Source organism: Mucor mucedo, assembly GCF_025094135.1.
Source record: "Mucor mucedo strain NRRL 3635 chromosome Unknown EV154scaffold_101, whole genome shotgun sequence".
In the NCBI taxonomy this organism is placed as follows: Eukaryota; Fungi; Mucoromycota; class Mucoromycetes; order Mucorales; family Mucoraceae; genus Mucor; species Mucor mucedo.
The window spans coordinates 129,436-153,619 of NW_026252385.1; the positions used below are offsets into that span (position 1 = coordinate 129,436).

General features: G+C 34.9%; 8 protein-coding genes across 8 annotated transcripts; all 8 read right to left on the reverse strand.

The window, feature by feature from the left end:
* Positions 1-34: 34 nt before the first annotated feature.
* On the reverse strand, positions 35-2,441 carry EV154DRAFT_554489 (uncharacterized protein). The gene is made up of 10 exons (XM_051605194.1): positions 2,316-2,441; positions 1,890-2,250; positions 1,748-1,813; positions 1,540-1,687; positions 1,214-1,472; positions 1,082-1,153; positions 914-1,011; positions 831-845; positions 607-798; positions 35-553 (listed from the first exon to the last, which is right to left on the reverse strand). Exons 1-10 carry the CDS (start codon positions 2,398-2,400, stop codon positions 176-178), a joined length of 1,674 nt encoding a protein of 557 aa, XP_051454095.1. The 5' UTR covers positions 2,401-2,441; the 3' UTR covers positions 35-175.
* Positions 2,442-3,086: 645 nt separating this feature from the next.
* On the reverse strand, positions 3,087-3,593 carry EV154DRAFT_567279 (uncharacterized protein; the record flags this gene model as incomplete). Its single annotated transcript, XM_051606005.1, has 2 exons — positions 3,087-3,224; positions 3,510-3,593. 2 exons carry the CDS (start codon positions 3,591-3,593, stop codon positions 3,087-3,089), a joined length of 222 nt encoding a protein of 73 aa, XP_051454096.1.
* An 851-nt stretch (positions 3,594-4,444) lies between these two features.
* On the reverse strand, positions 4,445-6,945 carry EV154DRAFT_520401 (uncharacterized protein). The gene is made up of 9 exons (XM_051602822.1): positions 6,804-6,945; positions 6,378-6,738; positions 6,236-6,301; positions 6,028-6,175; positions 5,702-5,960; positions 5,570-5,641; positions 5,402-5,500; positions 5,096-5,334; positions 4,445-5,042 (listed from the first exon to the last, which is right to left on the reverse strand). The coding sequence occupies exons 1-9, from the start codon at positions 6,886-6,888 to the stop codon at positions 4,665-4,667; spliced, it is 1,707 nt and encodes a 568-aa protein (XP_051454097.1). The 5' UTR covers positions 6,889-6,945; the 3' UTR covers positions 4,445-4,664.
* A 1,252-nt stretch (positions 6,946-8,197) lies between these two features.
* Positions 8,198-11,069, reverse strand: EV154DRAFT_554491 (uncharacterized protein; the record flags this gene model as incomplete). Its single annotated transcript, XM_051605195.1, has 5 exons — positions 8,198-8,457; positions 8,515-9,118; positions 9,174-9,877; positions 10,436-10,613; positions 10,674-11,069. 5 exons carry the CDS (start codon positions 11,067-11,069, stop codon positions 8,198-8,200), a joined length of 2,142 nt encoding a protein of 713 aa, XP_051454098.1.
* A 7-nt stretch (positions 11,070-11,076) lies between these two features.
* On the reverse strand, positions 11,077-13,842 carry EV154DRAFT_554492 (uncharacterized protein). The gene is made up of 7 exons (XM_051605196.1): positions 13,748-13,842; positions 12,996-13,019; positions 12,913-12,960; positions 12,623-12,742; positions 12,160-12,262; positions 12,000-12,100; positions 11,077-11,455 (listed from the first exon to the last, which is right to left on the reverse strand). The coding sequence occupies exons 1-7, from the start codon at positions 13,832-13,834 to the stop codon at positions 11,267-11,269; spliced, it is 672 nt and encodes a 223-aa protein (XP_051454099.1). The 5' UTR covers positions 13,835-13,842; the 3' UTR covers positions 11,077-11,266.
* A 312-nt stretch (positions 13,843-14,154) lies between these two features.
* Positions 14,155-16,433, reverse strand: EV154DRAFT_545260 (glyoxal oxidase N-terminus-domain-containing protein; the record flags this gene model as incomplete). Its single annotated transcript, XM_051604645.1, has 9 exons — positions 14,155-14,398; positions 14,419-14,562; positions 14,648-14,808; positions 14,873-15,154; positions 15,220-15,560; positions 15,661-15,706; positions 15,765-15,793; positions 15,851-16,027; positions 16,399-16,433. 9 exons carry the CDS (start codon positions 16,431-16,433, stop codon positions 14,255-14,257), a joined length of 1,359 nt encoding a protein of 452 aa, XP_051454100.1. The 3' UTR covers positions 14,155-14,254.
* Positions 16,269-20,961, reverse strand: EV154DRAFT_520412 (uncharacterized protein; the record flags this gene model as incomplete). The annotated part of the gene is given in 15 exon segments (XM_051602823.1): positions 16,269-16,407; positions 16,477-16,540; positions 16,594-16,694; positions 16,711-17,380; positions 17,432-17,615; positions 17,675-17,952; positions 18,000-18,127; positions 18,180-18,246; positions 18,298-18,309; positions 18,330-18,469; positions 18,520-19,535; positions 19,580-19,852; positions 19,916-20,330; positions 20,381-20,611; positions 20,941-20,961. 12 exon segments carry the CDS (start codon positions 20,959-20,961, stop codon positions 16,711-16,713), a joined length of 3,435 nt encoding a protein of 1,144 aa, XP_051454101.1. The 3' UTR covers positions 16,269-16,407; positions 16,477-16,540; positions 16,594-16,694.
* Positions 20,962-22,853: 1,892 nt separating this feature from the next.
* On the reverse strand, positions 22,854-23,680 carry EV154DRAFT_12233 (uncharacterized protein). Its single transcript, XM_051593955.1, has one exon. The coding sequence runs from the start codon at positions 23,642-23,644 to the stop codon at positions 22,922-22,924; it is 723 nt and encodes a 240-aa protein (XP_051454102.1). The 5' UTR covers positions 23,645-23,680; the 3' UTR covers positions 22,854-22,921.
* Between the last annotated feature and the right edge of the window lie 504 nt (positions 23,681-24,184).

Below are 24,184 nucleotides of genomic sequence, written 5' to 3' on the forward strand. Positions count from 1 at the left end.
AATAGGAGCATTCAGCTTCTAATTTCACACAAGCGTTCTGAACAGATTCCCAATAGACGGGTCCTCCCACCCCACAATAAGATAAGGCTTATCTGATTTTTAAAAATGGAAGTTTCTATTAATGATTTTTCTGCCGTCTAATATCAATATTAATATTAAATTTAGGTTTCATGTGCTAATCGTCTTGGACATCAGGTTTGTCTCTCATATGAAAATTGCCGTAAGCGTCAGGTTTTTCTTTCGTATGAAAAGTGCCATGAACATCAGGTTTGGGTTTCGTTTGAAAATCTGTGTTAGCATCGGGTTTTATCAAATTTGAGTCTGCTAAATCTGGTGAATAGTTATTAGCATATTGATTTGATTTTCCTGATGCGATGGGTTGAGCTGATGTGTTTTCTACGTCCGTGGACCCTCCCGAAAATCCCGCGCTAAATGGTTGCACTTCTTTATACTCGCCATCTATTCCTTTATAATTATCGCGAAGCTCCTTCCTTCTTTTTGCTTTACCCTTGGATTTTTTACGATATAATGCCGCTAAGACTAAAATAGCGATCTATATAAAGAATGAGTGCCTGTCAAAATAAAACATCTAGTTAAATACTCTACCAATGCAACAACGCCCACCACTATTCCGGCAATAGCACCACCCGAAAGTCCTTTAGATTGACCCCCATTCGATGCAGAATCATTATTTGTAGGATTGGGATAAGTATTCAAAGACGTTATAGCGTTTCTGTCTGTTACGTTAAGTATCATAATGTCATTTGCAGCAACAAGAGAGCCAGCGGTCTCAGGGTTCTTTTTACCAAACATTATAAACAAACTCGTACCATTAACAAGAACAGCTGCATGTAACAAAATGTAAAACATTATAAATAGATTAAATATTGGAGTATATGCACTACAATCATACCTGAATGAAAAGCTCTAGGACTGATGAATTTGTTGGCCTGTTTATCACTGTCCATGTCAAGGTGTTCAGATCCAAATCAAACATATAATCGGGTGAAACTAAAAAACAATAATTGAGCTCTAAATGACGTCCAGTAAAAGTATTTTTTAATCATCTACTATTACATACGCTTTCCTTCCACTGTCTCATCATTAGTCTGGAGGATACCTCCATAAACAAGGATATTATTTCCGGTATTTACTATACATTGAACATGTTAATGTTTCATTGATAAAATGTAAGCCCACGATAAACACAAACACAATGTTGCAGTATGCCCAAGTCTGGAAGTCGGTGTGATAAATCCATTGGTGACTTTTCCACCCCAATCCGCAGTTCGAGTATTATAGAATTTAATGCGATCTAGTTGCTTAGTTGAACCTACTAAAGACTCGTCTTTGGAAAATCCGCCCAAATAAATTATTCTTTTGCTGCCTGGATGGTATGTTGCTGTTGCATAACTGGTTATAAGTGGAAAGTAATTTATATTCAAAAAGTATTCATTTACGGAAGTCCATATCTATACAGAAGTCATTATGAGTACTAGTATACGTAGGTTTAGTTATATCAACTATACTGAGACGTACTCCTGTATCGAGGTTTAGTTCGGTTAGGTAGCCATATCCATAAATGCCCTCAACTAGTTTCTTTGAGGGGTCTTGCTCCGAACTTATTTCGTAAGTCAGATTAGCAAAAGGTTTATTAATTGTATATGTAAAATTTAAGGCAGCATTCCTTATAGTAAAGTTAAAAAGTTAGTGGTGATATAAAATAATGTATATGAATTTGGCCTACAATTCTCTTCCTCCGTAAAATGCTACGCTATTGGTATCAGGGAGATGTACTGCTGCTGCGGAATATCTGTAAGTGTCGGACAAACGCAGGTTAATGTTTAGACAATTTGGTATTGGCATTTTTTTCTTTTTCTTTTTTTTACACTTGTCTATAAACGCCTCCATTTTTACTGTCGTTGTAGCTAGGTCCTGGTAACACAGTCCATACATTTTTTTGGGGGTTGTAAGTAATATTTCTGGCTACAAGCGGGTGATCCTCATTGTATCCACCATCAAAAAATAAAGAACCGTCAGGTAATACGACGAACTGGCTTCCATATCTGTATTCATCTTGAGGAACACCCGGGCTTGGGTTTGGGGTGATCAAAGTCCATTTGTTTACAATGTCACTCACTGGAACCTGGGATAAGCTATTCAAATTCAATTCATACATGTCATTATTAAACTGTTTGTTGTCGAGTTTTCCGCCGTAACAGTAAATTTTGTCAAATGTATAAGCACAATCTTTTATAAGATAACTATCAATATTAGTGTTTATTCTTGAAAAGTATTTATAATTATGTCATTACTTGATCCAAAGCGAGGAGGAATTTCGTCTGCTCTAACTGACAGGGCAAATAGAATTATGAGGCATATTAGCACTATATTTTTCATGATATAATAAAAGAAAGGAAAAGAAAGTGGTAAAAAAGAAACAAAAAAGGGAGGACAAAGGAAAAAAAGGCTAAGTGTTGGTACACAAAACTCAAATATCGTACAAAAAGCCGCAGTGATTTTTCTTTTTACTTTTTACATAAAAAGTAAAAAGACGTTTAGGACAACATTTTTTCACCAAATGACAAACAAATCTGTTGGAAACCTTCTTATTTAGATTGCTAAATATTATAACGCGCACATATTTATTCTAATTGCTTAGAAATTTAACCTAAAAATGACTTATGTACTAGATTTGGATCATATTAATAATCTTTTTGTCTATAAAACGTAACAGTAACCGTTTACGCGGAGTTACCTAAGCTGTTTTTACAGATCTATTTCCCCAGAAAAAAAAACAAGTATCCGGTACTACAATGCAATACAAGCAGGTAAATCAGGAATACGTAGAATACCATGTATAATGTGATTACTATTTACACTATTTTCAGAAAGTATTAGATCAAAATGGAAAAAAAAAATAGTTCACAACGTAAAAAAAATGCGTTCATCTTCCGAAAAAAAAATTGGTTCAAAGACCGTAAAAAAAAAATTGAGCTTACCACTTAAGTGTATCCATGTTTGCCCTGCAATAACAGGCCTGGAAAGTTATAGTTGCGATGTTGACGAACATTTCTAAGGTTTCATTAGCCATTTTGGGTTCTCGCTCTTCTCCGTTGGTCCTGGGGAGCCTCTCCACGTCGGAATCTTGGGGGAATGTCGTTTCCAGCACGAAGTGAACGATCAATTTCAATCATGTTCAAGCAAGCAGCCATATCACATTTCTATAGACGAGGAAAAATCCTATTTGTGTTATTAGTTATGGCTCTACAATTTTGATTTGTATATCTGTCACAGGAACAACAACAAAAAAATATTAGATAAAAAAGTGATTAGCAAGTGAAATCACTCAACATACCTTTAGAGACCATGTTTAATCACACGAGGATTTGCTCTTCGTCTATGAGGGCGCGGGTTATCGACCATCCGAAACGTTTCAAGTCTTCTACTTTCACAGACTGGGCAGCACCGACTTGTTCTAAATTCATCAATCAAGTACACCCTTTTACCAGCTTTTTGAAGCAACCGACGTAATCCAAAGCCCGGATCGGCTCATGAAATCTTGTATTAGGAGAAGACCAGTTTTTACCCATGACATAAACAACTTCGACACCAAACTGTTTATCTAGATGTGCTCATATTACTTCCAGATATACCTGCCGTATCAGGCAAGGATCTATCAGAATTCTTACTGGTAAAAAAGGGCAGTCATTTGAAGTAAGAAGTTTGCTATAGTAACATTTTAGATAAATGTCGCTCAATTTTGGATTGGTTGTTACAATATTTACCTTTGACGTATAAAGTGTTATGAGTTTGAGAACAGAACTAGTTACACGTAAAATAATAATGAAAGAGAAAAATAAAAATTGAGTACAGATTGAGGTAAACGTTTTTATCGACTATTATTAAAAGACTTCATTGTTGTTGTTATTGAAAAAAAGGGAGAAAATCAAAGAACAATGAAATTCGCATGAAGCAATAATAAATACACTTTTTCTAGCTCTCATTTTATATCTATCTCTTTTGAAACAAGGTAAATACCTCATATTTATTATATAAAAAATCGGATTGAGCAAAAATTATACGAAAGCAAATGGCGTCATTCAAAGTAAAGTAAAAATAATTCCAGATACCCCTAAATACATACAATGAAGTTAATCTTTATTTCAAGTAAAACTTTAAATACCATGTACTTGTTTGAACGTTTTTAGGTCTTTTGTTTGTTTAGTTTTGGGGTTTGACACAAAAAAAAACAGATTACCTTTTCAGGGTGTCAGGTAAAAAAGGAAGTTTGGTACATCCATAAATCCATTCTTTTCGATATACTTATCCACTTATATATCTGTTGCCAGTAATCGTGTTGCTCATGACGAGGTAGTGATATTTAAGTTACTCATGGTAATGCAACACATCTAGAGTGTTATCAAGAGAAAAATAAGGGGGTGGGGTGGGGTGGGGTGGGGGCTTCTTACCCCTCGCAAGCATAAGCAGGTTAATCTTTTGGATGAAGCGACTTTAATTGAAAGTTATATTATACGCATACAATAGGGCACTTATCCGTGCCCTTTAATCTAATTTATAAAAATGGAAGCTTCTATTACACAATTTAACTGTTGTTTCTACCTGTTATTAATATAAATATTAAATTAAAAAGGTTTCGTGTGCTAGTCGTCTTCGACATCAGGTTTGTATTTTGAATGAAAACCACCGTAAACATCGGGTTTGTCTTTCGTATGAAAAGTGCCATGAACATCAGGTTTGGGTTTCGTTTGCAAATCTGTGTAAACATCAGGTTTTATCAATTTTGAGTCTGCTAAATCTGGTGAATAGGTATTAGCATATTGATTTGATTTTCCTGATGCGATGGGTTGAGCTGATGTGTTTTCTACGTCCGTGGACCCTCCCGAAAATTCCGCACTAAATGGTTGCACTTCTTTATACTCGCCATCTATTGCTTTATAATTATCGCGAAGCTCCTCCTTTCTTTTTGCTTTATCCTTGGATTTTTTACGATATAATGCCGCTAAGACTAAAATAGCGATCTATATAAAGAATGAGTGCCTGTCAAAATAAAACATCTAGTTAAATACTCTACCAATGCAACAACGCCCACCACTATTCCGGCAATAGCACCACCCGAAAGTCCTTTAGATTGACCCCCATTCGATGCAGAATCATTATTTGTAGGATTGGGATAAGTATTCAAAGACGTTATAGCGTTTCTGTCTGTTACGTTAAGTATCATAATGTCATTTGCAGCAACAAGAGAGCCAGCGGTCTCAGGGTTCTTTTTACCAAACATTATAAACAAACTCGTACCATTAACAAGAACAGCTGCATGTAAAAAATGTAAAACAGTATAAATATATTAAATATTGGGGTATATGCACTACAATCATACCTGAATGAAAAGCTCTAGGACCTGATGAATTTGTTGGCCTGTTTATCACTGTCCATGTCAAGGTGTTCAGATCCAAATCAAACATATAATCGGGTGAAACTAAAAAACAATAATTGAGCTCTAAAAGAAATCCAATAAAAGTGGTTTTGAATCATCTACTATACATACGCTTCCCTTCTAACGTCTCATCACTAGTCTGGATAATACCTCCATAAACAAGGATATTATTCCCGGTATTTACTATACATTGAACATGTTAATGATTCATTGATAAAATGTAAGCCCACGATAAACACAAACACAATGTTGCAGTATGCCCAAGTCTGGAAGTCGGTGTGATAAATCCATTGGTGCCTTTTCCACCCCAATCCGCAGTTCGAGTATCATAGAATTTAATGCGATCTAGTTGATCAGTTGAACCTACTAAAAACTCATCTTTGGAAAATCCGCCCAAATAAATTATTCTTTTGCTGCCTGGATGGTATGTTGCTGTTGCATAACTGGTTATAGGTGGAAAGTAATTTGTAGTCGAAAAGTATTCATTTACGGAAGTCCATATCTATACAGAAGTCATTATGAGTTCTAGTATACGTGGGTTTAGGTATATCAACTATACTAAGACGTACTCCTGTATCGAGGTTTAGTTCGGTTAGGTAGCCATATCCATAAATGCCCTCAACTAGTTTCTTTGAGGGGTCTTGCTCCGAACTTATTTCGTAAGTCAGATTAGCAAAAGGTTTTTCAATTGTATACGTAAAATTTAAGGCAGCATTCCTTTAAGTAAAGTTAAAAAGTTAGTGGTAATCTAAAATAATGTATATGTATTTGGCCTACAATTCTCTTCCTCCGTAAAATGCTACGCTATTGGTATCAGGGAGATGTACTGCTGCTGCGGAATATCTGTAAGTGTCGGAAAAAAGCAGGTTAATGTTTAGAAAATTTGGTATTGGCATTTTTTTCTTTTTCTTTTTTTTACACTTGTCTATAAACGCCTCCATTTTTACTGTCGTTGTAGCTAGGTCCTGGTAACACAGTCCATACATTTTTTTGGGGGTTGTAAGTAATATTTCTGGCTACAAGCGGGTGATCCTCATTGTATCCACCATCAAAAAATAAAGAACCGTCAGGTAATACGACGAACTGGCTTCCATATCTGTATTCATCTTGAGGAACACCCGAACTTGGGTTTGGGGTGATCAAAGTCCATTTGTTTACAATGTCACTCACTGGAATCTGGGATAAGCTATTCAAATTCAATTCATACATGTCATTATTAAACTGTTTGTTGTCGAGTTTTCCGCCGTAACAGTAAATTTTGTCAAATGTATAGGCACAATCTTTTTTGAGATAACTATCAATATTAATGTTTATTCTTAAACAATATTTATAATTATGTCATTACTTGATCCAAAGCAAGGAGGAATTTCGTCTGCTCTAACTGACAGGGCAAATAGAATTATGAGGCATATTAGCACTGTATTTTTCATGATATAGTAAAAGAAAGGAAAAGAAAGTGGTAAAAATGAAACAAAACAGAAAAAGAGAGGATAAAGGAAAAAAAGGGCTGAGTATTGGTACACAAAACTCAAATATTGTACAAAAAGACTGAGCATTGGTAGAAAAATAAACCCAGGGTTTTAGTCCTTTTAAATATAGTTAGTGTGTGATATGTCGTTTTTATTTTTATTTTTATTCTGACTATGACGAAATGGATTACTTTGACACCTGTAATGAAATAATTTTGGGAACTAGATGAAAATTTTTAATACATGCTCAGAGACTGTAATAAGATGCCATTAAGATATGTAAATACATTATAAGAAAGGCATAATGTTTATTATATGTGACACAAGAAAGATTTAGATTATTCAGTAACGGGGACGACAAAAGCAGGTGTTTAAAAAAAAATACGCTAAAATATTTTTTAGGCGTACAAAACCTTGAACGGTTGTTTATCGCGGGGTAAAAGTGATAATAAGCCATACACCTTACGGCTGCTTTTTTGTATTTATATAAATAAGTGGCGGTAGCGTTGGAGTCCTGTTTATTTTACTAATACGTTAAATTATGTGCCATGTCTAAACCAAGTTCATCATCTGTTTAAAGAGCCTCAAACATAATCTAGTGCGTATATTTATGCGGGTCATCTGGAGACACAATGCATGGACTTTGATTGGCTTAAAATGTTGAAAAATATATGGTTTACACCACATATGGAGCTACTGCTTTATGTGTAATTTTGACCTTATATTTATCCATATTGTAAATTTCATTTGAGAGCTTATAAAAAATATTACTAAGTCAGCCGAATTCATACTTCAACATTTTGTTATTCTTCGTCGTTTACACCAGCATTTCGCAGATGCTGTTTAAATAGAAAGTCCTCTTTCTCGTCTATCTACTGTTTTTTTTTCTCCGTAGGTATGATTAGGTACATCATTCTAAATTATGAAGCAATGCTTACGCTTGCAGCCAACCGTTAAATTTTTGCTCTTCGTTTGTCTTTACCATGGCTGCTTTAATAGTCTCAGCTACATATTTGCTATATATATCCCTGCCCATTGAAGTCACGGTGCTTATCCTCTTACAGCTTGAATTTAACAGAAAACCAACAACAGGATAACCTCAATATCAAAGCTCTGAATTATATATTAAGTGCTATTTTCTAAAATAAGTTGGTATATCAGTAACAACGCATTGTATTCCTATATATTTTCACTTGTTTATTTGGCTTCTCCATTTTTTTGGGGTTGTTAAGTTATTTCCTAACGTCTATAACCTTGCTTTTTGTTTAGGCTACCTAATTTCTCCGATAAACGGCATATTATCCACCTTTTTATGAGAGCCTGTATAAATTTTTTTAATGTTCTCGATTTCTACTTCAAGCTTGATTTCAGTTTGATAGAGGTACAATTTTGCATCGATGACAACGGTATCATTAGGACCTTTGCCTGGAAGATTTGGCAATTTAATTTCGAATTCCGTGACTTTCTTCGTCGCGTCATCTGTGGTAAATCTGGGAAGATGATCAGGATTACCATCATATGCATATAACTCTACAATATGTTTATGATTAGATTAATATAGTAACGTGTATTTGATGGGTTACTGACTTAATACAGGATTTTTGCTGTAATAGCATTTAAATGATATATCAACATAATAATCTACATCTCTGATTTCTCCTTTCAAAACATAGCTTCTAAACCGATTGTTACAATAAACCTCGCCATTCTGATCAACCGCTCTTAGTCCTTCTGGATCTAATGATTTATCAAATTCTAAGGAGCATTCATATCCGTAAGTTCGACGTATGATACGCTGCTTGACAAACTGAGGATTCAATCCCATCAAGACAGCACCACGGACTACAGCCATTTCTCCACGATGAGGGGCACAAATTAATATCACTTCAGTGGAAAACTTATCCTTAATTTTATGAAGTAGATAGGTTGATTGACCGAATTCACCAACTAAAAATATTGCGTCTAGCTTTCTGTCTATTCTTTTAAGCTGTGTGTCAATCAAAGATAGCACCTGGTTAATTACGGGATCAAATATCTCCGATAGCATTAATTCAGGATGCATATGTAATTGAGAATCCGCAACAAATAGTTTGTCTTCTTCATCGTATTCTGTTTCATCAAATCGTTCAGGAAGAGGTATAATAATGTAATCCTTGTCATAATGGGGATTCGATGGATGGCATACTCGTGGCTAAAATGTTTTTGAGGCAATGATTCCACTATTACCTCACTCTACTTTACTATACCTTTATATCGTTCGTGAATATGTCAACAATATTATCCAGCTCTCGATCAGTTAAAGGCTTTACGTTTTTGAAAAATAAGTTGACATTATCAGAAACAAAATTCCTAAAGTGAGGATCCAGAGTTGTATAACCACTTATTACACTATCACCTGCAACTTCTTCCATAAGTGAATTTTTGCCATTATTATCAACAGTTTTACGATATACCACAACATTTACATTAAATCTACCAGCATCGCAGATGAGAAAATTTTGACCAGGCTTTAGATTGTATTCCACAAGAAAAGTTTCGCAATACAGAGCAATAGCTTCTGACTCGCTAACCAGCAATAATCTGTCTTCAGGGTCTTCTTTACTAATGATTCCAGCTCTAATGACCGCATTCCGCATTGTGTTTCTAGCTTTCTCGGTCCAACCATCAGGTACAGGCAAGCAGAACCGCAACTTATTTGTATCAATTTCCTTTCCGATACGGCGGCTTAAAAATGTGCACGTGTGCTCAAATATTGACCTAAGATAATCTGAAATTGCCTGTTCTATTTCCAGTCCGTAAGGCAATTCTGGGATCAAACCTTTTTTGGTTTCGTCCAAGTGAAGTTTAAACAATGAGACAGTTTTAGCGTCTTTAAGAACTATTCCAAAAGCACCCCATTTAAATAATTTGCCATTTAAGTATGCTAATCTTGTTGGCACGTGACTATAAGCTATAATTCCAGGAGAAGAGAATGGAGAATGTCTAGAGAATGTCTACACCTACGTCTTTTTTTTTTTTTTTCTACGTACTTTTTTAAAACACGTGATTTTTTTTAAACAAATAACACGTGACCTACGTACTTAATCTTTTTTTTTTTTTTTTTCTACGTACTTTTTTTTTTTTTTTTTTTTTTTTGCTTTTTTTTCAAAGTGCTTTTTTTTTCTAAGTGCTTTTTTTTTTTTGCTTTTTTTTCTAAAAGCTTTTTTTTCTAAGTGCTTTTTTTTCTATGTACTTTTTTGTTTTTCTCTGCGTAATTTTTTTTTCTACATACTTTGTTTTTCAACGTGTTTTTAATATGCGTGTTTTATCTCACGCAATCAATTTATATATGAAAAAAGATAATGAGATCTTTGTGTTTTTTTATTTTTGCACGAGTTTATAATATATAATTTAAATTGTTTTAATTTTTAGTCTTCCAAAAAATCGGCTTCGAAGTCAAAGGGATGTAGGAGCTCGCCAACTTTATAGGTTTGTTCCATAATTAGAATTGCATCTTCATATCTCACACCTTGGTCTTCAGCGATAATCCAACAAGCAATTTCAGGGACGATGACGGTTGTAAGATATTGTTGGTGACTTAAACCAGTTTTTTTTTGTGCACTCGACCCTTTGTAAGCTTCATGGGAAAACTTGTAGATGGCTGCTTTGCTAATAATTTCAAAGCCTATTTGGCCATAATATCCTGGCTAAATGATATATAACATTTAAGTAATTTGCATTGTTATTGGCGTTTAATAATTTATTACCATAATACGGTGCTTGTTTGCGTAGAACAGGTTGAGCAATTTGTATTTAGCTGGACCCCCAGCAGCCTCAATATCAGATTTCGAGTATTCGAATTGGCTTCTGAATTCTCCAGATAAAAGCCTGTCGATAGCTCCATTTTTAACCAGATTCTTGGAGCGGTTGGCAAGTGATTCGAATGTAAAGCTTTCGCAGAAATACTTTACAATTAATGGACGTTGTTCTTCAATAGTGTGTAATTTGCAGAACTCTCTAAGTTTGGGTTCGTATATATTGTGTATTTTTTTATATTCGCCTTTGAATTTTTTGAAGTTTCTTGAGTATTTGTTGTCTTCAGCATATATTTTTTTTTGTATGTATTCCTTTTTTAAGGTATCCAGTTTATAATAAGCATCCATAATGGGGGTATGCTTATCGTTAATTCTGAAGACGAGATGTTGGCATTTATGACAAAAAAACTCAGTTTCCGGCTGGTCAGGAGTATTAATTGCTTTGATAGCTTCTATTGCTTCGATTGATGGAATATGTGAGGGTGGTACTACGACACGTTTGGGTTTGCACAGTATTTCACTGGAGATAATTTCTGTTGTTGTTGTTAATGGTGCTTTTGTTGCTTTTGTTGTTTCTGTTGCTGTGTCTGTTGTTGTGTCTGTTGCTGTTTCTGTTGCTGTGTCTGTTGCTGTGTCTGTTGTTGTTTCTGTTGCTGTGTCTGTTGTTGTTTCTGTTGCTGTGTCTGTTGTTGTTTCTGTTGCTGTGTCTGTTGTTGTTTCTGTTGTTGTGGGTTCTAATTTTGTGTTTGTTGTTTCTGTTGTTGGAGATTCCAATGTTGTTTTTGTTGTTTCTGTTGTAGTTTCTAATGTTGTCGGATTTATATTTTTTAAATTGAGTTTGAGAAGTAGTTTTTCATTTTTTTGGTTTATATTATTTTCTTGTTGTTTTTGGTTTATGTTATTTTCTTGTTGTTTTTGGTTTATATTATTTTCTTGATGTTTTTGATTTATATTATTTTCTTGTTGTTTTGGATTTATTTGTGTTTTTTGTTGTTTTTGGATTATTTTTATTTTACGTTGTTTTTGATTTTTGGTGGTTTGTTGGTTTTCTTTTGTGAGATCAACGCATGGTATGTCTTGGTTGCTAGTCAAGACAGTACCTTTTGTTGTTTCTATTATGTTTGTGTAAGTGTTGATTCTTGTCTCCACAAGTCTATTCCAGATTTTGGATGTTTCAAGTGATCTGTTTTGTAAATTGTGGTATAATGCTGGAAGAGGACAGCTGTTTTTTTTCAATTCTATAGGTGTGTAGTGATCACCGTGTAATACGAAGCTTACCGGTTTATTTTCATTTAAAATGCAGTTTGGAAGTATGGTGATTGACTCCTTCTTGGAAAAAAAATAAACTGGGCGGCTGTACACATCAGCAATGAGATAACCTAAGCTTACATTAATAAGTATGATAGCACTTAAATATAGTTATTTTAATCATAACTACCTGTAGCTCCCATAATCATCCATTTGTCTTTCTCGCATTCGCCCATTACAGGCAGACTTATCGATTCTAACAATGTCTGGTATTCCGAAATGGAACCAGCACCCTAAAATAAATCAGCGATCAAAAATTGAAAAATATCGCAAACAAATTAGAGCGGAAATAACGATCTTTTTTTAAAAAATATCGCGATTGGCGATATCGATAAAATTTTCTAAAATATCGTTATTGGCAATATCGATCAAACTTTCCAAAATATCGCGATTGACGATATCGATCCATAAATCAAAAAAACAAAAAAATATCGTTGGATGGGGTAAAAAAAAATGGGGTAATCGATAATCGATATAATATTACTTTTACACCCCTGCTGAATCAGGATACAGGCTTAAAATTGATACGTTTGTATATATTGGAAAAAAAAAAATTTATTTATAAAAAAAAACTAAATAACGTCGAATCTGACCATGATGAACCTCTTCAAATATGGAAAATGACCAGTAAAATATGACCAGAGACAGACATAATCAGAGGAACTACGATAGTGACCACACGAAGACCTCAGAAGAACAGCAGTATCACTTACCTGCAAAAATATGGTTTACGTTAATAAGAGAATAAATTATCATGTTTAGCAATGTGTACCTTTACAAAACCGTGGGATGTACGAGCCTCAAATAAACAGTAATATCAATCAGCTTTAAAAAGTTGGGTTAACTTAATAATAAACAAGTATACCAAAGTCAAGTTATTTACCTTTCCACAAGTAATCAATGTATTGATTCCTTTAGCTATAAAAATGCGCTAATAGATATAAGAAAGTAGTTAGAGTTCCTTACCGAGCAAAGAGCATTGGTCTGATCCTAAATTAGAAAGTTGTAACACGTTTATTATTAGTCACATAACTAAATCTAAATTAATTTAAAAATGGTTATGATGAATCAAATACCATTAACTATTCGCATATACATACATTAACCTGGAAGAAAAAGAAAAGAGGAAAAAGAATAAGAATAAAAAGGTATAAAAAACAAAGTTTGTTTAAATAAGAAAAAAAAAAAATTCAGACTCAATTCCTTTTTTTTTGGCAACGCCGTTGATTATTTTCTACAGCAACTGATTCATCAGTCTTGTAAATGATAGATTCAAGGCACTCTCCTATTTTTTTTTTTTTTTTTTTTTTTTTTTTTTGCAAATCTAAATTCATGTGTGCTCACTTAAAGTAATTTGGATGTCTCGGCCTGTTGAAAACTGGTACGTGTGTAAACGCTTGTTCTTTTTTGACTTTACATATTAAGAAAGTACTCCAGGCTCGAACTTCGTTTTTGGTGAAGTTATAAAGAATCATGACGTTTCCCCTTATTCAAAGGCCATCCCGCGCATGATGAGGCAGAGCAAAAAAAAATTGTCGTCTTTGATGCAAAGGACCTTGTGTCTACTATTGGGTTGGTGAATGGGGTCGACAGGTCTAACAACAAATATTCAATAAAAACTGGTAAGGCTTTCAAAGTCGATAAGAGTAGTATTACCAGCAGTGTTGGAAAATCATTAAAACCCACAGTCACATGTCCCCTTTTCTCATTTTACTTACGTAATCTGAAGTTGTCTTTTTCTTACCCTGGCTATCATCCCCATAAACATTTTTTTTCTTTAAAAAATTACGTTTATCTATTAACATGGTATTGCTACATCTATTTATTTATGTATAGGTTGTTTTTATAGAGATTTGAAAATTTGGCTTTGCGATCAGCGATCAAAAAATCAAAAATATCGGAGATATCGATATTTTCGATTTTTTGAGCGATATCGCCAATATCGATCAAAAAAACATTTTGATTGCTGATTTATTTTAGGGTGTAATTATCACACAAATGAATGCGGTGGTTAACATAACTAATCAAGCAGACAGTCGATACTGTATTAATTCTATTAATTAATATTTCGCTTGTATTGTATCAAATTCATCTGTCAAGAAAGACCTCAATTATCAGTGGATTTGGTTTAGATATGAAAAAGAAATTTAATGTTAAAATGAAAAGTTATATGGCAATGAGAAAAATGGATTATTTAGCAGAGGTAATGGTATGGAGCAGACTAATCAAATAGTATTAAATTTGTAAATCGGAGAGATGCGTTCAATAAAGATTTCAGTGCCGTTAGAAGGTACGCCATCATAAAGAACATAAAGCATACCCGCACCTGGAGGATAAATGGCAGCATGGGGAGAGCAGTAATTTTGAGGCTCTGTAAATCGTTAGATACTTCATGATTTAAAAATACATAACGTTGAGACATATGCATAGAGTGAGTACTGAAACCGGTACGCAATAAACCAACGCGGATCTTGCTTGCTGGGTCAGTGTCTTTAGCAGCTAAATTTTCCAGATTTAAAAGAATGTCGAATGACTCATCATAGGTGACATACGAGGAACATGAGAGATCAGTGGGCGGTAGCGGTTTTAAAAAGGTATGGAGGAGAGAAGTATTCAACTCGGAATTCTGTTGGATATTCAGCATTGATATCTGGGGGATCAACATTATTGGAGCCAGCAATCCATACGCGACCATCGGGTAATGTTAGTGCGACTGAATGATACATACGTGCAATGTCAGTGTTGGCTAAGTTTTGAGTCCAACGCTTGTTAATGGGAGCTGTGGTGTATAAATAAGAGGATCTACAGTAGCATCATGATTACGGCCATTGTATCCCGCCCACCACGTTGACAGCCATTGACCCAGAGCACATTTCCATCAGCCATAATAACACCATCAGGCATCAAACGCTTGTGAATAAAGCTTTCCATCTTCCATTGAGGGTTAGCGTCTCCTAAGTTGATACGACCACAAGTATCATCAGCAGTAGCGTCTCGCTTCATACGTTCAGATCCACCACAAATTAATATTTCCACATTGTAGTTGTTTTTAGGGTCAAGAGGAAGCATAATAGCACCACCTGTCAAAGGATAGGAACGAGGATTACCAGGTATTTTGGAAGTTCCTTTACAATCTTTTGCTTTTGTAATCATAGATAATCGATTTCTTGTTTGCAAAATAACAAATTACCATCGGGCAAGACAAATACAAAAGGATATAAATTGTATGGCATAGTCTCAATTAAAAATTTGAATGGAACTTCGCCTTCAGGTCTTGGAGGCCAAAATTCATACGAAGGAACATTGACCTCAGCACGATTGACAGCTGTACCTTTTGTTGAACCGCCGATAATAAACAAATCACCTTCAGGTAATTGTTCCACAGTTGGATACCAACGATTAGCGGTCATTTTCCCGGTTTTGTACTCATCCCATAAACAGGAATTATCTGTGCATGGAGTAAAATGACGAATAGACTGCCAACCTGGCTCAGCCTTCCAATCACGTCCACGCTTTTCGCCACCACCAGTGCTGATAAGCTGCCGTTACTCAAAAAACCACCCGCAGAGCAAAAAGTATTGGTTTCTAATGGCAAGGGACGGTATGTATTTGTATCCAAATCATATTGAACTGAAAGGCGCTTTGACCGGAGTCAAATTGAGCTTCGTTCCACTCGGCTAATTTAAAGGGGAGTTGAGAAATTGCCTCTGTTTTTGCATATTTTATTTTTCTTACCTTTGTCAATAATTAAAATAGTCTTTTCGCTACGCAAGAAAAAAATTAGTTTTTTTTTTCAGGGGAATTGTTTTTTTAATTATTACTTTAGAAGAACTGCGTGCATAGCTGCTACACCTGTTCTACCGATGGCTTCCATTTTGCCTGATTTCGCGAATGGTGAAATAACATTTTGACTGTCAGACCAATGAAAAGGTGATTCGTTATTCTGAGCTGTTACTGAACCAAGGAAGTAACTCACGGCCCCTACAATAGATACCAAGCTGTTTTCATTTTAAAATAAATAAAAAAAGAAAAAGATTTTGAAGAAAGGAAAAAAATATTTTTAGAACGGTCTTTTATATTTTTGGGCTGAAGCAAAGAAGTAAAAGCTTAAATAATGAGGTGACTTTTTATAAATGCTAAAAATACTTGATTTCGGATAAATTATTTGTGTCACGCCTACACAACCAAAAAAAAAAAAAAAAAAAAAAAATCATCAATGGAGACGCAAACTTGATTCGCAGGTTGGCTAGCTCGATTCTGTAAGAGAAAAACATCGTGGAATTCAAATGTTGATAGAATTTCTTTTGTGAAGTATGCTGTAATCATTTGTATAAAATATCATACCTGTGTAATGCTAGCTTAGACTTACCTTAAGAAGGTATAACCTATTTGAATAATTATCATCCTATATCTTATAAGACAATATAATGACTAGCCAAAACACCAGCCATGTTTGTATCTATCTATTTATGGAAGATCTATTGTCTATTGATAAAGATAAAACGATGGTAAATTATAATGCTATGGTATATTTTATTAAATACTAATGTTATATATACAGGTACAATATCTAATCAAAAAAAAAAAAAAAAAAATATGAGAGGGTATACACAAAGTTTTTATGCCGTATGATAAAATCTGTAAGAGAATTCCATTAGATATATGGTATTTACAAGATATATTACAATAACTTACTTTTGTTGATCAAATAAATGAGAAGATTAACGTTAACAGTAGCCATGCCATCCAGCACTTTCATTGTCTGGACACATTCGTACTGCGTCTGCAAAAGTTCTTCATATTGTACATCAACACGTAATTCTTGCGTATTCATAAGAGGAAAATACCCTTCAAAGGTAATGATGCCGGCACGATCCATCGATAAAATTAAAGTAATGCGAGCATACAACTTCTTAGAAACACCAGATAGATCTAGAATGATACCACGATCATATAAAGTTTTTGCAGAATACTTGAAGGATCCAAATTTGGGAACAAGTCCATGACTTTTCAAGTACTTCATATGGAAATACTGTTTGGTAAATGGAAAGACGAATTTCTGTTTCTTTCCTCTACGTTCAGCCATGTTATTCATACACCCATCCAAATACTTCTTATAGCTGTTAGCTTGACCAATCAAAAACTGTCGTTTTTCATCTAAATGCAGCAATATGTTTTGCAATTTCTTGATTTCAGCATTACGTAACTTTCTTCGTTCTCCTTTCTTTGTGATATCAACAGCAATCATATTGATGATGCTTTGGTATCCGGGACTAGGTGGAATAACACTGTGTTGCAACAAATAAGCGTGTAACTTACTTGCAAATGATTTTAATTTTGCAAAGCTTAGACTATAAAAAGAATTAGTAAAAGAGAAAATAAAATAATGTAACGGTTTTTACCTTTTCACATCCATAGCAGCATTTTGATAACCGAATTTAAAGTTTCTTTCACGAATAGCCATTTCAATTTCCTTTTCAGTACCTTCAGAGGGGAATTGTTGCTCACGCACGATCTCCCAAATAGATTCATGTTCATCTGTAACAGGATCTTCAAAGATAGCTTCTAGTGATGGTCCGGATTGTACTTGAATAACCAGAATACAAGTCGTTTGGTATCTAATAATAATTTTTTGATGTCGCCACCTGCTTCATTTGGGATACCATCTCTACGATCACTCAGTTCAAGTCGAAGAACATGTAAAGGAACGCTCATGTTGACATCGACAGGAGCCTCCCCCAAGTCGCCTAAAATATTATGAAGAATACCAGTTTTTTGGCGTTCCAATGAATCTATATTTTCTTCCAAAAGCTGATGAATATGATAAAGTTCAGTAGGATGCACGTATATGGTTGGCTTTTGTGTTTTATAATCCGATAGTTGATCCAAGCCAAAATGCTGCTCAGGTTCTTCCACATCATAACTAGATAGAATGATTAACAAATGTAAGGTACGAGCTCCAAAGTTTACTTACGATCCATAAACCATTGGGTAAATCTTTGATTGGATGACCTTATGTAACTGTTTAAAGCACTCAGTTCAACATTGCGCGTGTCAAAGTCTTTGCCGATGGAGATTTGTTGCAGCATTTTGGACACCTTTTGAAAGTTTGAGTATAATGAAAACGTCTACAATATATCTTGCTCTTACCTCTGCCAAATTTTTTCTTTGGACTGAAGATACTTCGTGATTAAGAGAAACATATTGCTCAGGGGCACTAACATTAAAGACTTAATAACATGTAAATATCGCTAATTGGTAAACTTACGTGATAGCGGGACTTAAATAGCGGTAATATACAAAATTTCCCAGAATTTAATGATCTCTTCTGAGGCTTCATCCGGGAAATTTTCCTCCATCACAAGTCGAAGCTCTCTTGCAATAACACGCATACCATAGGGCATTGAATCTACTGTTTTAATGATAGCACTTAGAAAGTCCTCTGTCAGATTTCTTAATGTTTCCAATGATTAGATAGAGCGTTCATAACCTCGGGTACTTGCAATGCTTGAGAGTGATTAATATGAAAAGGTTTGTCCGAAGGATTGCCCGTGCGAGATTCTTCTTGACCGACAAATTTCTGATAAATAACAACTGGGTTTGTCTCCAAATCCAACTCATTATTTTCAATCACTTTTTTGATTAACGCCTCAAAAAGGGATGTGAAAAACTGTCTTTCCTTGGCACCACGATTCACTTGAACGACCAGTTTCATAAATGTATAGTTTCCACGCATAAATTCTTGAGGGTCTTTGACGCGCTTCATTTCTTGTACAATACATGCTCTGCACAAGTTGATTAATAGACATTCTTCGCGGGCGTTGGTACCATAACCGAACAGGGCTAACACCGTAGCATCAATTTTGCGCTGACCTTTCTTTTCACCATAAACTTGACCACCTGTGATCGACATTAATCTTGCCAGATATACAGGTTCTGTTTGCAGCAGAAATACGAGCTGTTGGTACAATTCTAATTTGTCACGATTTCCTTTGTCTACACCACGCAAATCATAAGGACTATTGGAAGGGTTCGATGACATCAGTTGAGAAAATCTCTGTTGCTGTTGCTTTCTTCTGTTGGGATTGAAAAATGCATTACTGAGTTTAACTACTTCATCCAATGTTACGACATTTTTCAAGAGCAATGCGATTTGAATATCAATCATGCTCACTTGACTATCCAAATGATTATTTTCTCTAATTGATTCAATAACCTTCTGTCGGAGATCTTCTATGATTAAATCCTCGTTAAAATCTACATCGTTGTTGCTCAGCATGTGAAGGACACTCTTAACAACTCCAATGGAAGGGTTTTTATCCGATTTCAATTTTTGATAAGCACTTTCATGGTACTGTGCACTGGATTTGCCTTCAATTCTCAAATTTTCTATGCGTTGATTTTCCACCAACTGGAATTGATGCATGCCGTCCATTTTTTTTATTGCAAGGTGTCGACGAATCATAGCCTGTAATGCAGTTACCCAATCATCAGGGCAAGCAAAAACTCGCTGCGTTTTTCACCAAGTTGGCGGCGCATTGATGCTGTACGGATACGAGCTTGCATTTTTTGTATAGTTGACTGGAAAGACTGATAACGGTACTGCTCTTTAATCTTTTCTAATTTATTTCGAGCCATAAATGTTCGGATGCAGCCTTGTGCTGAAACAAGTACTTTGTTGTTTTCTGGAGCAGTAAAGTGTTGCTCGAGGGCCGTTGCTCGTGCTGCAATCGAGTCTTCATCTTCGGAGTCGAGTTCGTCTGAATCGTCATAATACTCTATTTCGGAGGCGGAGCTACTGATTGAAGAATCACCAGAAGCATCTAGAAAAGTTTGAAATAACCGATGAGCTCATAATTACATTCGTGTTTGGTTGTGACACATACCTAAAAATTGTAACCTTTGCATTGTTGTAATACCCGAAGAGGTATCATGATCATCACTTGCGGATGTTTTTGACTCTGTGTCCGAATCATATAAATCAGCCACTATTAAATCAGGTGTATGTCTTCTAATTTGTCTCATTTTTGGCATCAAATCTTCATCGTCTATTAGTGGTTCTTCGATGGGTCGAAAAAGAAAGGTTTTCTTTTTACCACCATCCAATTCGTTTTGTAAGATGCACACAAGATTATTAAAGTTGGGCATAGGTACACCTGATTTCTCCAAATTTCTTTGCGTTGCTATCAAAATGTCTTCTGAAAAATTAAATTCGCCGTGTAAGTTTTTAATCTGTGGCGCGATTTGATTTGAATGCAATAAATGGGAGAGCATGAATACAATAATAACTTTGGGCATATTCTTTCCATCGAATAAATCAACAAATTCAAACCAAAAAATGGAAGGCAGACCAACTTGCTGATAACAGACAAAAATGCATTGATATTGTTGGAGCGTAAAAATTTGAATTTGGCATCGCCTGATATAATACTGGTAATGGAGGAAGGTTGAATTCTACGTGCCAATTTAGCTAGAACTACGCCATCGTGTAGTGTTTGCTCTAACTGTATGATTGATGCTTCCCTATTATCGTTGTCATCGATTTTTTCACTGATAAAACTTTCAATCCATCTGGCGTTACACTGTTAGATTACCATATATGGATACTTGTTATTGTGTTACTTACTCTATTGCCTCGCCAATGTGGCAAAGATATTCATGAACTTGGACATGGTTTTCTTTTGTCAACCCAACGCCCATCATTTTTTGTTTGCTGCACTTTATGCAAACGTATACGATCTATTATTACAAAGTTAGTTGAAACAATATAAGCAAATTAAGTCGTTGGGTCTTACTTGTGCCTAAAAATAAAAACATGTTAAAACAAATTACTTTTTTTCTGTCTGCTTGTAATACCTGCTACAGCTTTGGAATCATTCTCTGATAAAGAGTCATCATGTTGTAATGCTACTGTAGATTGTCTTGAAGACATTTAAATATGTAAATAAAAATAAAATAAGGTAAGAAAAAGTTGTATATTGAAGAAAAGAAAGTTGCCAATATCCCAATTTATGTCAGTTATAAATTTTTTAAACAATAACATCCAATTATAGAAATTACTTTGAATGGCAAATGTTTTCATAGAACATCACACCTCCATTCAGTAATTTTTTGTCTTCCGGTTCAACAAATTGTTTAGTGGAATTTTTTTTTTTTTTTTTTGAAAGCTTTATCTGCACTTGTACTTAAAATTAAAATATTTGGTTTGATATCAAACAAGAGTGCCAAATTCATTGTATAGCAGATAATGGTGTCATTGCAAAAAGAGATTTGTAGCACTACTTTGTTCCCTGATTCATTGTCAGAGATAACTACCCTAACTTTCATGAGGTTAGTTAATAGCGTCATTTTAGTTAATGCAGACAACGCGTGTTACAATTTCTCAGCTGTCGTTACATCAATGAAGTGACCAAAATATTCTTTTTACCTTGATATTTGGGATATTCTACATACCTCAGCTGCAAAAAAAGTAGAGTATAGCAAGAGAATGTTAGTTAAGCTCCTATTTCCAATTAGAAACTACTGATGTGCCAACATAAATTCTATAAGTCTAGGAACAGGCCAACCTAGTCACTTTATTTATCTGGGGCTTCCTCTTTTTTAAGGTCAAACATCGCTTTAATGGATGTGTCTATGGATCATTGCCTCGGCCCGCGAAGCTAAATATAATTAAAACGTTTGGCATTAAGGATATTACAGATTTTACAAGAATTTTGTCAAAAAGTTCTTTTGGAGTTATAGACACTATTTATTCTAGAATTATTTCACCAAAAGCAACTTCACTCTCATGAACACAAGCATTCATAAAGAGCTGGATTTTCTTTATGCCCTTACATCGAACAGACACCTTCATATTTTTTTCATAGTCCAGATTCATACAAATCGTGTTGATTTCACAGCCGTATGATAATTATGTGTTGTAGGGTCAAAGATCAGTTTGTAGTATTCGTCATGACTTCCTCGTTTAACTTTACAGCAATGAGATATATGGAATGTTCAGACTTGATTCGAATGGTGTCAATGTGGTGTTGAGCATGTCGACATGATAATACCGAGTGTTGACGCCATTGTGAGGGTTTTCCACTTTACAGCGAACAATAACCATATGTTTCAAGGAAGTAATACGGTCTGAGAGTTGAGAAAGCACGTTTTTACCAATATAGCAGTTTAAAAGAATCAAATGTGACATTGAATTATTTAAGGATAGGATCGGGTTACATTCCAGAATTTTGGTACTGCTTAGCCTAAGCTTTCTTAGACTGGAGCAGTGACTAAATATGTGGTCCAAAAAATGTCCATAGATCATATCGTAAGCTTTTCTATGAGTTTCTTTGGACACACGGTCAAAATTCATACGATATGTAAGTTCGGCCAGCGAGCTCCCAGTTTTTTTCTATGATACTCATGAGGCAATGTGTCCGCAATAGAACTATAGTCGATAAAGAATTCGTGGTCTTGATTTTTTTTATAGCCTGTTGTACGGTGCATGGTCAGCTTTGCATGTTGCTCTAACAGTGGATCTATGATACTATCGTACGAGTAACTAATGGATAAAAACCCGAATAGCTTGCTGGACATAACTCTTGTATATTCCTCAAGGGCATCGACAACAAGAGGTATTTTGATACAAATGGATATAGCACAGGAAGAAATTGGAGTCATGAAAGATATAAATTTGGTCAAAATATTGGCAGTTATTCTGGGTACTGTCATATGCAATCCGTCATTTTCTTCTGAATCATCTCGCCAACTGTGATTGATAAACAATTCCTGCAGGCAGGGAAATTTATGCATAATGTATATAGGGTGCTATCATCTTGTAACAAACAATCCGTCAAGTGTTTTAATATCTGGCCGAGGTTTAATCCGAGACAGGTCTGTTTCAGAGGTTGTTATTCTATTGTCAAATTCGGGTAGATTCCAATATCCAATTTTCTCAAGTTTTGGCACTTTTCGATGATCTTGTCAAATGATTCTAAACAGTCATTAGCATGTCGTTTGATAACTAACTCTTTGAGCTTTGAAAATTGTCCGAGTTCTTTAAGTAGACTGAAATAAAGTTCGTTGTTAATGCCACCCTCGTTTGCATGGATGAGCTGGATCTTGTCACAAACCAAAAGGCGTTCTAAACTTCTCTGGTAGTTTTGAACACAAGATGCGTACATTCCAAGATCTGAATCATTGTTTGGGAATTCAAAGTTTTTTAGCCCTTTCCATTTCGATGCGCTGCTAATGGAGATCAAGGTAGAGTAAAAGTCCTCGTTTGGTTCATGCACCTCCAATGTGTCAATGAAGGGAAAGATGTCGGCCATAGCAGGTAAACATTGCTTCCACAAGCCGTTCGTTGAATTAGGAAGAATAAGCTCTTTAACAAATTTACCGGGTGATTCTTGGCTACTTTTCAGGGCGTTTATTAAGTTTTTGGTATCACGGCTACTCACAGTCAAGGATTTGTAGTTGGTTCTTTGTGCAGGCAATTTCCAATTTCTGCAGACAAGTTCACATTGAAAAATATCCTTTTTTTCTAGCAATTTTCTGTCTTCAAAGAAGGATGTATTATCATTGGAATTGAATATGAGCAAAACTTCTTCTGGTAAGTTGCTCCAGGATTTCATTTCGTGTTTATAAAAAAAATAAAAGATACAATGATTTGTGATAGAATTTTTGGAAAATTAATTAACTTTTTGATCTCACCAATCATGTAAATTTCCAACTATCATAACAGCTCTAAAACTAACATTTGTACATTGAGAGCTCTATTATAGTTCGCGTGCTGTTGAAGTTTTATCCATGGTTTTCACATTCTCGTTTGTCTGTTTATCTACGTGTGTCTAAAATAGCTGCAATGTCAACCCAGCTTGGGTACATTTTTCGAAAATGAAATGGAGCATTCACCAATTAAAAATTTGAACTTAAAAAGGAATAGCTGTGCTTATAATCTTTACACTAAAGAAAACGAACACCCAAAGGATATTCGTAATTTACCAATCTATACCAAATTTAAATTCTGAAATACCATGTCTACTAGTAGTTTTAAGAATTCTGTTGTGAGATCAAAAATTATCATTCTTAACAAATACTCTTCTTGGTGCAACATGAGAACGAAAAAGTGGCTGAGCATGATAATAATTTCAAGTGATTGTTGCAACTAGGCA